Source organism: Corvus brachyrhynchos, unplaced genomic scaffold (genome assembly GCF_000691975.1).
Source record: "Corvus brachyrhynchos isolate BGI_N302 unplaced genomic scaffold, ASM69197v1 scaffold346, whole genome shotgun sequence".
Classification (NCBI taxonomy): Eukaryota; Metazoa; Chordata; class Aves; order Passeriformes; family Corvidae; genus Corvus; species Corvus brachyrhynchos.
Genome location: NW_008238644.1, coordinates 5,756,526 through 5,770,515, shown reverse-complemented (window position 1 = coordinate 5,770,515; position 13,990 = coordinate 5,756,526). Strand labels below are relative to the sequence as shown.

At 57.0% G+C, this 13,990-nt stretch overlaps 1 protein-coding gene across 1 annotated transcript in view; it reads right to left on the bottom strand.

Moving 5' to 3' along the window:
- Positions 1-4,699, bottom strand: part of LOC103617926 (wiskott-Aldrich syndrome protein family member 3) — a 12,529-nt gene extending 7,830 nt beyond the window's left edge. Inside the window, exons 1-7 of the mRNA XM_008636276.2 lie at positions 4,595-4,699; positions 4,222-4,374; positions 2,734-2,868; positions 2,459-2,612; positions 2,082-2,199; positions 1,716-1,891; positions 1,049-1,309 (exon numbers count right to left, since the gene is read on the bottom strand). Of these exons, the coding sequence (XP_008634498.1) occupies positions 1,049-1,309; positions 1,716-1,891; positions 2,082-2,199; positions 2,459-2,612; positions 2,734-2,868; positions 4,222-4,354 (977 nt within the window). The 5' untranslated portion in view covers positions 4,355-4,374; positions 4,595-4,699. The remainder of the gene's footprint in view (positions 1-1,048; positions 1,310-1,715; positions 1,892-2,081; positions 2,200-2,458; positions 2,613-2,733; positions 2,869-4,221; positions 4,375-4,594) is intronic.
- Positions 4,700-13,990: the final 9,291 nt, after the last annotated feature.

Sequence of the window (13,990 nt, the reverse complement as noted above, 5' to 3'; positions counted from 1 at the left end):
GCCACGAGGATGGCAGAGTCACGGCATGTGCTGAGTGGGAACGGACCCACAGGGATCATCCAGTCCAACTCTGGGCCCTGCACAGGACCATCCCCAACAATCCCATCCTGTCCCTGAGAGCGGTGCCCAAACACTCCTGGAGCTCCGGCAGCCTCGGGGCCGTGCCCATTCCCTGGGGAGCCTGGGCAGTGCCCAGCACCCTCTGGGGGAAGAACTGTTCCCTGATATCCAACCTAAACCTCCCCTGACACAACTTCAGGCCATTCCCTTGGGTCATGTCACTGATCACCACAAGGAAGAGATCAGCATCTGCACCTCCACTTCCCCTTAGGAATCTGCAGACTGCAATGAGGTCTCCCCTCAGTCTCCTCTTCTCCGGCTGAACACACCAAATGCCCTCAGCCACTCCTCACATGGCTTCCCCTCAAGGCCCTTCACCATCTTCATGGCCTCCTCTGGACACTCTCTAATACCTTAACATCTTTTTCATATTGTGGTGCCCAAAACTGCCCCTGGTATCCAAGGTGAGGCTACCTCAGTGCTGAGCAGAGCAGGACAATCCCCCCCTTGGCCCAGCCAGTGATGCTGGGCTGATGCCCTCCAGGACATAGCTGGCCCTCCTGGCTGCCCAGGCACTGCTGACTGAAGGACGGCACCCGTTTACTCATCCCAGCACCACCACCCATCCCAGCACCCAACTGGCTCCGCTCTGGCTTGGTTTGCTCTGAACCCCAAAGAAAGCTCTGTCCCAGAGTCAGAATGGTGGTGGGGCTCTGCTGGTGGGATGGGCTATGGGGCATGCTGTGAGGCAAGGCAGGCAACAGCCCAGGGAAAAACCCTCCATCCACCCCATCCCTTATCGGGGATGACGTTACCCCAAAAGCGGTCCTGACTGATTTCGCCTTGAGTCTCACTGGCAGTTTTGGACCGTAAAAGCTGCAGAAGAGGGCTCTCCCTGCTCCATCAGCCCAGAAATGGGGGATCAGACCTCCACCAAGCCTCCCTTCCCTTGGACACCCCTCCACCAGCGAGCAGGCTGAAGCCTTACCCGTAATCCTTGACTAGGTGGGGTCTGGGCCCGTTGAGGACGGCCTCGGGGGGCGGCGGCACGTGGGGCTGCTGCAGTCGGGTCAGGCTGTTCTGCCGGCTGCCCGCGGCCGGCCGGAACACGTGCTCTGGGGGGTTGGTGGCTGCCAGCACCCCCTCCTTGTGCTCCGCCGGGGCCAGGTGGGACGCCGGGGCCAGCAGCTGCGCGGGGTGGTTGGGGCTGGCCGGGTACGAGTGGTCGGCAGCGTCCGACGCGTAGGATCTGCAGCACAGGAAAACCCGACTGTTGTACTCCTGGGAGGGAGCTCAGGGGGTGTGGGTTTGGGAGTATTTTGGGGTTGAGACAACAAAACAAGAAAAGGCCACAAAAATATCGATGTACGAGACAGCAGAGCGATGATAGCAGAGGGGAGGAGGACACAACAGAGCTGAAACGCTCTCTTCCCGTAGCTGCGAAATGGGAAGTGCTCCGGTTTTATATCCCAGTGCCAAGGCTGCTCCTGAGGTCCAGGATGACACCCTGGGGACACCAGCTATCCATGAAGCTACTACAGGCTTACGGCTGAGCACCCCAACCCTGCTGTGGGCAACACGTCCCCCGCAACAACGGAGAGGGAGAACAAAGCAAAGGAGAGCCGTGAGCTGAAGGTGTAGGAGGTAGAACCTGCCTATTATCTGGGGACAGTGATCCTTCCGATGACGCCATGTGATAGGGGGATGGTGAGAACCTGTTATCCGGCCGGAACTCTTTATCATACGCCATCATGTTCCACTCCAGGCGCCGGTTGCGGGCTTTCCTCACTTTCTTCACCTCCCGGGTGGAGTCCTCCACCAGCCGCTGCTCCTGCAGGAACACAAAGCCATGGCTGCACCTCCAGCCCGGCTCCTCCAGACCAGGAGAGAATCACCCAGCCCTGTGAGATGCACCCAATAAAAGGGAGGGGAGCACGCAGGATGCACCAGGAGGTGACTGTCCCCATGTCCTGAGCACCCCCGGCTCCGGCCGCCTGTGTCCCCCAGCTGCCCCCACCCACCTTCTGCCTGCGCTTCTCCTTTCTCTTGTCTTCTGTCGCCTGCAGCATCTTCTCCTTCCATAAGTTGAAGAAGTAGGAGGGGTCGGTGTAGAATTTGAGGCCGTCCTTCTTGTCATCCCTGGGGATTGGGAAGGGAGGAGGGAGGGTTACCAGCCACAGGAGAAGACCCCCCTTTTCCCCGGCCCAAGGGCTTTGGTAGGATCGTGACCATGAGCTGCTGCCCCACCACAAACCCATCCCACACAGCGGTCACCACCTGCAGCGTGTGGGCACACATTCCAAGCCTCCCACGCAATGGGGGTGCAAATGGGGGGGACACCTGATGCTTCTTGTGGAAAGGACCCCCTTGGACCCCCAGGAAGCGCCATGCCCCATACCTGTAGGGCGTGAGGATGTTGAGCGGCGGGGGTTTGTCGCAGCGCTGGTACATCTCCATCACCGGGTTGGGGATGGAGTTGCGGGACACAACCTGCTGGTTCTGCACCGTGGAGCTCTTGAAGGCTTTCCTCATGTTGATGTCCTGCAGTGAAACTGGGGGCACAGGAAGAACAAGGGATGCAGGAGTGGCCTCAGCCCGCCGAGCAAGGCATGGCGGGGGCCTGGTCCCGAGAACACATCTGGACATCACCCCAAAACAGCCCCGGCCCCTCACCTTCCTCCACGGTGGAGTCCAGCTGCGTCACCTTGATGACCAGCAGGTCCACCCTCTCCTGCAGCGAGTTCATGCGCATGTAGAAGCTGTTGGCTTCGTTGAACAGCTCTCCGAAGATGTCCTCCGCGTGCCTGCCTGCCAGGGGACAACGCGCCTGTCACCGCAGCAGGTGGCTCACCCAGCTCAGCCCAGCCCCTGGACCACCCACCTCCCCACTGACTCCATGGGGTGCTCTCCCCAGCCTGGATTTTTGGGAGCTGAGCCTCATCCTGTCCCAAAGCGCTGCAAGGAGGCTGGGGAGCCCAAACCAGCCCTCTTTCCAGTGAGAGCGGTACCCACAGGGGCACGGAACATCCACGGTGCCCCAAAAAGCCCTTGGATCCACCAGATGAGCCCAAAAAATGACCATCACACAGCATGGCCTGGGGAAATTCAGCCCAGGTGGAAAGCCAAGAGCAGGGCAGTGGGGACAGTGCCACAGCAGGGAGAATCCACAGTTTGTTTCACTTCATCAGTTATTTTCCTGCATCGCTCAGTGCTTCCCTACAATAGCTTATTTATTTGGGGTTATTTATTTAGGGTTATTTAGCTTATTTATTAGGGTTATTCCTATCACGGAGCTGAGCGAGGTGTCTGGCAGACAATTGCTGATACCTGTAGACTACAGCACCCATCCCACCCTATCCCATCCTATCCCAGCACCCCAAATCCTCAGGATTTCCTCCAAACCCACACATCAAAACCATGGCACTTGTAAAACCTTCTCAGACCATTCACCAGCTCGGTCACATCTGATTCCCTTTTCCCTGGACTAGGAAGCCACGGCCTGAGCACACGTGGGTGCTGCTCATGTGAGCCCCTGCACTTCCAGCAGCTCCCTAAATACTGGGTTTATTTTTCTGGGAGTATTTTAGAAAAGAATCTACTTCTGGAGGGGTGTAAAAGACGGGGGGAGCCCTGAATAGCTTCTCTCTGTTTTAAGTGGATATTCAGCATGAAATAGATTGCCCCTGTTAAACCTTTGCACTGGTGTGTGCAGTGCTCTCCTCTGCCCCTTTTCTGCTGAGATCAGTCCCAGGGCAGGAAGACAGCTGAGGATTCAGACCTTTGATAGACCTCTCTTCCTCAAAAAGCTCTAACTTCAAAAAGAACAGCTTGGAGTATTTTCAATCTTCACCTGACCTTCTTATTTCTGGCCAAGTGGAGAAGCAAAGGGCTCCTGAAGGCTTTCTGTCCCCCACTGCACAGACCAGCTGTGGGAGGGAAATGGGTCTTAAAACATCACCAAGTCCCCATTTTGAGCTTGGTCCTGAGCATCCTCCTGTTTTCAATAAACTGGATAATTCCCACTGAATTAGGAGTGGCTGCAGCCCACAGGGCTCTCACACAGCCCCTGTTCCTCTGTGTTTGCAGCTGGTGGAAGTGACGGTGCCATCCCCCTGCCATCCCAGTGCCATCCCAGGCCAGCGTTGCTGTGCTGTGACTTACTGAGGCTGCCCAGCTGCTTGATGATGGCAGCCAGCGTGCTGTTGGTGACACACTCCAGCTCACTCGTCACCCCATCGGGAAGGGCCCCCCGGCACAGGTGCCGGGGCTCGATGTTCCTCTTCACCAGCGGCATGGCGAGTCCTCACGCCTCTCCTGGGAAATGGAGAAAGAAAGGAAAGATGAAAACACACAGCTTTTACCATTTGCCTGTTTCTCCCCCACCACACTTCCTCAGCTTTCCGCCCAGGAGATCCTTCCTGCCCACGCTGGTGACAGCAGGGCTTTTCCAAGCAGGGGATGCTCTGGGGGGGCAAACCTTGGGGTGCTGGTGAGCACATGGATGCCAGCGTGGAGGTGAGGACCTTGTCCCTACCTTTGAGCTCCGCTGCCAAGCCTCCTTGTCCTCTCCCACTCACTTCCCAGAGCTGTGCTGCAACCAGGAGCAAACTCCCCTGTGCTGCAGCCCTTCAGCTGGCCCTGAAAAGCCTCATCCAGCCCAAACAGAAGCGAGGAAGCGCTTGTAATGCCATTATTTCCAGCTCACTGCAGCCTCTCCAGGGTTTTATTTGTGCACACACTACACTGAGACAAGCTGCTGTGGCCAGCTCATCCCAGCTCCCTGCATGGCCACCCCCAGCATCCCTGGGGGTGCCCCCACAGCATCTTTGGGTGCCCCCACAGCATCCCTGGCTGTCCCCCCAGCATTTCTGTGTGTCTCCTGCTCCACTGTCCCCACCCCTGAACTGGGGATGCTTCATTTTCTACAGGGTTTAAGAGGATGTAGGAAGGTGCCCACACCCAAAGGCCTCATCTCCCCTGAGGGCACCCATGGCAGCTGCAGGGAAGGATGAAGGATGGGCACCATGGGGTGTGGGGTCCTGGAGACACATTACCGCGCTGATTTAAAGGGTGAATGGTGGGAGACAGGCTGGGAAAAGAGGCAGAGAAGGAGCATTTATCGTCCCCCAATGGTGTTTCCTGGGGTGCTGCAGCCTGGGACTGGGACACGGGCACAGACCCTGGGACTGGGACAAGGACAGGCGGCGACCCCGCAGGCTCACACAAAGGGCTCTTAGGTGCCACGAGTGCATCCGGGCTCAGCTCAGCTCCCAAAGCAAAGGCAAGCTGATGGCTGGGCTGATAAGGACCGGAGAGCACCGACAGCATTCCCAGCGAGCAGAATCCCCCCCGTTTCACGTCCCGAGCACTCCCCACCCACCCCATCTTTCACAAAACTTTGGCAGCGAAGGAAAAGCCGCTTCCGTTCATCGCTGGGAGCGGAGCCGCCGGGCGCCGGCATCGGAGCCAGCGATTCTGCCGTGAGCGGAGCCAGCAATCTGCAGAGTTCACATTTTTTGGCCTCGGGAGCGTTAGACGGAAGAGTTTCCCATTGACAGCGCCCGGCCAGCGCTCCCAGCAGCAGCAGCAGCTCCTCCGCTGTTTTCAAATGCAAATTCGAGCTCCCTCCATGAAGGAGCCCAAAGCCTTTCCCCCGGGGCTGCGCTCTGCCCAGGGCACCCGGGGTGCCAAGGGAAGGACGCTGGTCCTGAACCCTCCGCGGGGTTGTGCGATGCTTCGGGCTCAGAGCAAACTCTCTGTCCTCCAGTGCTTCCCAGAGTCGCTGCTCAGGGATGTGGTGTAATCCCTGGCTCCCGAACCCCAAGATTTCCTCCTGCCCGCTGTTTGTTCCTCTGCGGCAGCATTTGAGGGGGAGGCTCTGGATCTCTGCTCTGGCCATGCACAGCCCCCCTTTCCGGGCACCCCCCGAGCTCCCCAAGCTGTGTAAAGAGCTGAGCAACGCTGGCAGCTTCACCCCAAGCTTGTTTTATGTGTCACCCCAAAATCTGCCCTCAAAGGCTGAGCCCCAGCACGTCCCAGGGCTGCGGGGACTGGAGGGCACAGGGCAGAGCCCTTAACGAGCTGCCTGGGCCCAGCAATTAGAAACAGGGAACAAAGAGCCATTCTCAGCATCCCTCTGGGCCACAGCCACAGGACACAGCCACTGGACGCAGCCACTGGCACCCGGGGCTTTTTGTCCCTGCACAGGGGACCTGGGGGGAATTGGGGCCACCTGAGCCTGCAGCCCCCATGGGGACCCTGCAGCAGAATGAGGAGAAAAAGGGATTTGTGGTTTGAAACTTCCCAGCAGGGACAGATTTGAAGAGAGGCAGACAAGGGGTGAGGGGTGTGATAGCAGCATTTGAGACTGTGCCATGGGAGAGCACCCCTGGAGGAGGAAAATCCCTTAAATTTCACCCCAAAAAGGCCAAACAAGACTCAGAGCTTGCAGCAGAAGGAACCAAGGAGGATTTGGGCACATTTTTATGCAAGGAGAGGCTGGAAAGGCAATTTTGACTGAACCACAGGAGAAGCTGCTTTCCAACACCCCCTCCACCCCAAATTAATGGAGCACAGGGATCAGAATCCCCTGCCAGCCCCTCCCCTGACCAGCGTTCCCCCAACCTGCTGCACCAACAGCACCAAACCTCTGGCTTCTGCCTTGAAATCCCAACTTCTCACCTAAAACTTCTCATCCCTAAGCCTGGCCTGGCTCGTGGGACCAAAATTTTCTGGGTGGGGGTGGGCTGCATGTGACTCCAGAGATGCCAACCTCATTTCTGTCCTCGCTGGCACATCTTGCTCACGCACACCAAGGGGCTGCACACAAATCCTGTGCGCTGATGGCCTGGCCAGAGCCTCAGCAAGGGGATGCTGAGCTATGCCCAGCACTGCTCCTGCTCTTGCTGGCATTTCAGGCAGTTTCCAAGACTTCCAGGGGCTGATTTTGGGTGGCAGGTCCTCAGACCTTCACGAAGAGGCTCCCAAGGGCAGGGATCTGCTGGGTGCAGGGGTGGCCAGGCTCTAGGATCACTTACATGGACTAAAACCCATGGGATTTTGCTGTCTCCTGAGTGGAAGCGACAAGCCCTCAGTGGGAGGTGGTGTCAGGATGCAGGAGGTGGAAAATGGGAGCCATGAACTCCGCAGGAATTTCCTGGAGGTGGAAGGCAGGAGGAACAGGACCAGCCAGGGGCCAATTCAGGTTTCAGGTGCACTGTGGGGATTCTCCCGTCACTCAGCTTTTCCCTGTGACTGGAAAGAGCCAATAGTTCTAAATCTTGTACTGGGAAATGCCACAGGTGAGGGGAGACACTCACCAGCTTCCCACCTGCTTCCCAAACCCAACAGTGGAGCTTGGAAGGGAATCACATCCAGCTGGTGACCAGGCAGGGGAGGGGGTGAGGCAGAAATGAGCTGTTTATTGTGCCCTAAGCAGCTGATTTCCCCCAAGGAAATCAAATCCCAAATCCAGAGCTGCTGGCAGCACTGAGGAGCGGCCCCTCCTGTCCCAGACCAGGCTGCTCTGGGGAATAAAGACTGCCCCAGTCCCTGTAGACCAGGCTGGGGGTGTGATTCGCAGCTGCTGGCCCACGAGGCGACCCCTCCAGCTGGCTCCTTCCAGATGTTTTCCTTCACCTCAGCAGCCACCAACATCTGGCAGCTTAGATCCTCGGGGTCCATCAGGGGCAGAAAAGCAGCTCTCATTTTGTAACGGTCCAAAAAAATGAGTTTTGTGTCCAGACATTGCTCCTTTAAGTTCTTTGCAACAGCTTTTCACGTGCATAACTGTGCCCTCATCCCCTCTCTGCCCCCAAACCCACTCTCTCCCTCTGGGCTGTGATTTACAGCCCTGTAGGCAGATCCTAAGTGGCCTGAAGGACCAGGTGTGCTCTGGGTGGCCAGGAGGGGACGGGCTGCTGACCACAGGTTTCTCAGGTGCTGGTTAATCCCTGTGACAGATGTTTGGGTTGGTCAGTGCCCGACACCTGCAGCCCTGGAGCCCTGCTGGATGTTGCATGAGAGAGCAGGGAGAAGTGTCCTGGCTCCCACCTTCTTTCACTGGGCCATGGTGGACCAGAAAACAGTTTTGGGGCTTGTTTTCCATGGGTGTTCCCTGCAGGAGGAACCTGGAGTGGGAGTGGAGCCACGGCAGCGATGGGCAGCACCGGTGGGAAGGATGTCCATGCTGCAAATCAAGGCACCACCAATATTTCTGACGGAATTGGATGGCACATGGAGCAGCAGGAAGGAGGGAAACCTCATTCGCTGTGCATCAGCCAGCCAGGAAAAACCCCGAGCTTGGACCTGGGAGAATGTGGGTGTGTGGTGAATCAAATGCCGCAAGGCTGGGAGCTGGGGTCAGCCCTGCACTAAGCTCAGTTCTAGGCCAAGCTTTGGGGCAGTCTGTTTGCTCAGCCCTTGCAATCGAAGCTCTTTCCCAGTTTGGGCTTCCCAGGGTCCTCTGAGCCCTGAAGAGCAGACACTGCCAGGAACTGAAGGCTTTTGCAAGGGAGCAAATCTTTGGTTGGATGCCAGGAGCCAGAGCAGTGCAAAAAACAAGAGATACGTTGGAAAATCTGTTAACCTTGAACAAAAAAAAGTTTATAAACGGATATTAAGCAAACAAGAAGTGCCAGATCTCGTGGTGGCAGCTCAGGACCCTGTTCTGGTGCAGGATCCTTGGAAAGGAGAGGTGAGGAAGGGCTGGAGACAGGAGGGAGGCACAAAGCAGTCCTGAAATAGCGAAAGGAGCAACAAACCACTGACTCTGAAGTCAGGGAAAGGACAAGAGGCAGAGCTGACACCCAGTGGGGTTTGCAGGTGCCTGAAGGAGCTCATCCTGTGGAGTTTGGCAGGATGGATCTGGTACAGAAGAGGGCTGGGAAGGATCTGGGGGTGTGTGATGCTTCTGAGCAGACAGAAATAGGTGGTAGGTGTGAAAGCAGCAGGTTCTCAAGGTGCTGGTTTGCGGAGCTCTGCCACAGTGTGGTGGAAACCAGTGTGGGATGGTTCAAAGAGCAACAGAACAAACCTGCAGAGGACAGAGAGGCCACCAGCAGCCACCTCATGGTTGAAGGGCAACCTCTGGCTCACGTGGCCCTAAACTCCTATTTTCCTACTGGTGTGGGCCATGGGGAGAGCAGAGCCTGTTGCCTACAGGGGCTGAAGCTTTGTTGTCTCAGGAAAAAAGCAGCCAGGAAAAACTGTGCAGGCGGCTCTTTGTGGTGCAGGGAAAAACCTGCCTGGGAGAGCTGGGCCAGATCTGCTGCTTTCCTCCCCACAAAATGGAGCGTGAGCTGCACCGCAAGGACTCGTTGCTCTCATTTACAAAATGCATCTGTGACCACTTCTTCATTTGCTGCCAGCCCAAATGCCTGAGAACAGCACCAGCACGACAAATGTCTCCCCGTGTGACAAATGCCACTGCTCCCCGTGAAGGTGATCACTGCTCCAGAGCCACTGTCCAGGGGCTCATTCCATACGTTAAAACCGGCTGGATCCTGAGTGCTCCCCTCGCTCAAAATGAAGCAGAGGGCAGGACTTCAGTGAGAGGAACTTCTCAGGGTGGCACTGAGGGCTGGAGGTGGGCATGGGAGAAGCGATGCCACTGCCTGCCCCTTCCTCGACACCTCTGCATCCCGAAGGAGTCTGGCTTTAGGAGCAGTCTGGGGCCATGGGAAGCATCCCAGCCCCACTGGAGGGTCAGCAAAGCATCAGGTGACAAAATGCCTCGGGGACTGCAAAGCCCCAGGGTGTGAGATGCTGATTTTGTCCCCCACCCCCGGGACACCAGCCCGGGGAGGCTGGAAGCCAGGGCTGTGGGCTCGCTGTGAAATGAGCGGAGAGGTCTCAGCCCCGCGGGGCACAGAGGGATTTTTGCTGCCGGCCAGGAACAGATTTGGGTGGAGCTGGGAAAGTGCCAGGCCCTCCTGCCAACGGGGGGAAGAGAGCTGTGTCCGGCTGGCCCCGGGGCACAGCTCCGTGGCTGCCTGGCCGGGGCTGGAGCAGTGAGCTGTGTCCCACCGGGAAGGCGCATCCCGGGAGCGCTGCCCCCGCCTCTCCTCCGGCCCATCTGCGGCTCCTCCTCTGCGCGCTCCGCCAAGGCAGCTCCGCCACGGCAACTGCCAGGAGGCTTCAGCGAGCGAACACTTCGCAGCAAAGTGCACCACAACGTTAAATCACAGCTAAAAATATTCCTCAGGAGCTTTATTAGTAAATGCCACAGTTGGTGGTTTGGTTTGGTTGGGGTTTTTTTTTTCCCCCCTTCTACAGTAGAATGTTTTAGCTCTAGGAACAGCACTTGACTAAACTGTCTCTAAATCACCTCCACCTCCGAGGGCTGGGCTCTGCAGCACCAGCCCTGCTTAGGAGGATGCCGTAAATGCAACTGCCTCAGCCTGGGGTCAGTACAAACCCTCATCCTGCTGCGAGTCTGGTTTAAAACAAACAGGTTCCTGGATGGGTGTTAGGTGAATGATGTTTCTTTACAGGTAGGCAAGAGCAAATGCTATAAATCACAGAATCACAGGAGGGTTTGGGTTGGAAGGGACCTTTAAGATGATCTAGTTCAACCCCCCCTGCCACTATCCCAGGCTGCTCCAAGCCCCATCCAACCTGACCTTGGGCACTTCCAGGGATCCAGGGGCAGCCACAGCTTCCCTGGGCACCCTGTGCCAGGGCCTCCCTGCCCTCATAGCCAGGACTTTCTTCCCAGTGTCCCGTCTCCTTCCTAGCATTTAATCTAAATCTCTCCTCTTTTAGTTCAAAACCGTTCCCCACTGGCCTATCACTATTTCCCCCTATAAAAAGTCTTTCCCTCCTTTTGATAAGCCCCCTTTAGGCACTGGAAAGGGCTCTGAGGTGTCCCCAGAGCCTTCTCTTCTCCAGGCTGAACAACCCCATCTCTGCCAAGTGGGTTTTCAGGCAGTAGCTTTCCTTGGGGTTTAGTTAACGTGGAGTTGGGGTTCTGTTTGATTTCTCAGACATGGGGAGCCCTCAGTGTCCCCTGGCTCTGGTCATGGAGCTGAGGGCCACTTCTTCAGGTCCTTCCCATTCACCTTTTGGCTCCATCTCTGCTACGGATACAGAGCAGAGTATCCGTATCCATGCAAAATCCATGCAAAAAAAGGACATCCATCCCGATTCCCTAACGCTGAAGGGAAAAAGGAGGGGGAAAGTTGTGGATGAAACCACGCATGACCCTCCTCCATCATCCCTTGGCTGCTCCGTGCCTGGTTCCAGGGCGAGGAATGCCCGGGAGCAGCGGCACTGCCTTGATCTTCAGAGGAGGAGTCAGGGGATGGGGCTGTGGGAACACAGCACAGATCCCGGCTCTGTTTTGGCTGCAAAAGATCCCTGCTGGCCCAGGAATCATGTGTTGTTTTTAATGACTCTATCACCAAAGGAAAATCTTCAATGACGGCTTTTTTTTCCCCTTTTGTGCCCAGCTCATTACCAGAAGGATCTCCCTCACTCGCTGCAGGCTTGTGTGAGCAGGACGCTGCTGAACAAACCGGCCTTTTTCTCCCCAATATAGAAGGCGCTTTGATAAACCCGGGAAACCCTCGGCCAGCAGCGAGGGGCTTTCTGGAAAGCCGCTGCTGCTGCCTTTGGGAACAGCCGCAGGACTGGCATCTCCAGCCACGGAGCAGAGCGCTCCCAGCCAGCTCCAACCTGCTCCCTGCAGGGCTGGGCTCTGCCTGATGCTCCCCAGAGCGTCCATGTGGGTTTTCCCACCAGTGCTGGACATGCACCCTGCAAAACTCCGGGTGGATGTGGGCAAGTGGGGGCAGACGGCAGCCCGGAGCTGGCTGCAGCCCCTCAGCTCAGTGGCGTGCAAAATGCCGCGGCTCTTGCCCGCGGGGTGCAGCTCAGAGGGTGCCTTTTTGGATGAGCAGCTCTGCAAAAAAAAAAAAAAAAAAAAAAAAAAAAAAAAAGCTTTCTTGCTTTTCTTTTTTTATTCCTTAACACTTCTGGCTCGAGGGCTGTTGTTCGTAACTTGTCAAGATCTTGGCATCGGCGGCTGATTTGTCATCCACCATAAAATGGAGGATGAGCATCTTTGGTTCAGAACTGGGCCAAGGGAGATGACAGCTCAAAGCGAAATATGCTTCATCTCGAGTTTTCTCCCTGGGCTTCAGCTCCCAGGAGAAGGAGCGGACATTTGGGGTCTGAGTTGCATCACAGCGTTCTGTGTGAGAGCCCTTCTCCTGCTCTGCGTTTGCGACAGCACAGCCCGGTGCACATTAACCCTCCACCTGCCAGAGCTGCTTGTGCTGGACCGATGCTGCCATCACCCTGCCCTCCTCACCGAGCTCTGCAACCTGTCACCCTGGGAGCTACTGGGATACACAAATACCACCAAAACACCATTTCTAAAAAAAAAAAATTATACCAGTAATCTCTTTAAAACCCAGGCAATGAGCTGCAGCATGAGGGGTGTGCCTTGGCAGGCTGAAGTTTGGAAGATGAATTATTAATCCTGCCATTCCCGAGCTGCCCGCACATCCCAGTGCTGCGCTCCCATCATCCGGCTGGTGTCCGGCAGCGTGTCCGGCCGCTGGCTCCGCTGTGCCGGGCACACAAAGCAGCCACAAACTCCGATAAAAAGCATCTCAATCCGTAGGGATATCATCGCGCTGACACCACCACGAGGCAGCAAGAACTCGAGTTTGAAGCGATAAAATTAAAGCTCCCTGCAAGTAGCTGAATCACTGAGCGTGGAGGCCCAGGCTTGGCACCTTGGGGGGCTCCGGGCCTACCTGAAGCTCTGCCCATGGGGGTGCCCCGGGCTGGGGGGGGACCACCAAGGGGGCTCTGAATCCAGCGGGGCTCCAGATCCCAGGGAGGCCACCAGGATGGGGGGGGGGAGGAGGGGGCCATGCATGACAGGTGACACCAGGTTGTGCCCTGCTCAGCGCTGTCCCCTCTGCGCCCCCAGCCTCACACTGGGCTGCAGAGCCCCCCGGAGCCCTCCCCCAATTCCCCAGCCAGGGGGTGATGAGTCCTGCCCTGCGCTGGCTGTGGGTGCACAGGCACCCGTGGGCCCAGTTCATCCCCCACGGCGATGTAAAGATGAAGGATCCTCCCTCCCCAGGATGCGAAAGGATGTAAAGGGATGGAGGATCCCCCCTGAAAGGATGTAAAGGGATGGAGGATCCCCCCTGAAAGGATGTAAAGGGATGGAGGATCCCCCCTGAAAGGATGTAAAGGGATGGAGGATCCCCCCTGAAAGGATGTAAAGGGATGGAGGATCCCCCCTGAAAGGATGTAAAGGGATGGAGGATCCCCCCTGAAAGGATGTAAAGGGATGGAGGATCCCCCCTGAAAGGATGTAAAGGGATGGAGGATCCCCCCTGAAAGGATGTAAAGGGATGGAGGATCCCCCCTGAAAGGATGTAAAGGGATGGAGGATCCCCCCTGAAAGGATGTAAAGGGATGGAGGATCCCCCCTGAAAGGATGTAAAGGGATGGAGGATCCCCCCTGAAAGGATGTAAAGGGATGGAGGATCCCCCCTGAAAGGATGTAAAGGGATGGAGGATCCCCCCTGAAAGGATGTAAAGGGATGGAGGATCCCCCCTGAAAGGATGTAAAGGGATGGAGGATCCCCCCTGAAAGGATGTAAAGGGATGGAGAACCCCCTTGAAAGGGTGTAAAGGGATGGAGAACCCCCCCGCCGGGACGATGTAAAGCAGCATAGGACCACCCACCCCCCATGCAAGGATGCAGAGAGGTGGGGGATCCCCTCCACGCAACGATGTCCCCCCCAAAAGGATGCCAAGATATGGGAGACCCCCACAAAAAGGCTGCAAAGCCCTCAATGCCCCGCCAAGGGATGTCCCCCACCATGCGCGCTCACACCTGGGGGAACAGGGACCCCCCACTTTCCCCGCGCCGTGTCGTCCCCGCATCCCCTGCGCTCACCTC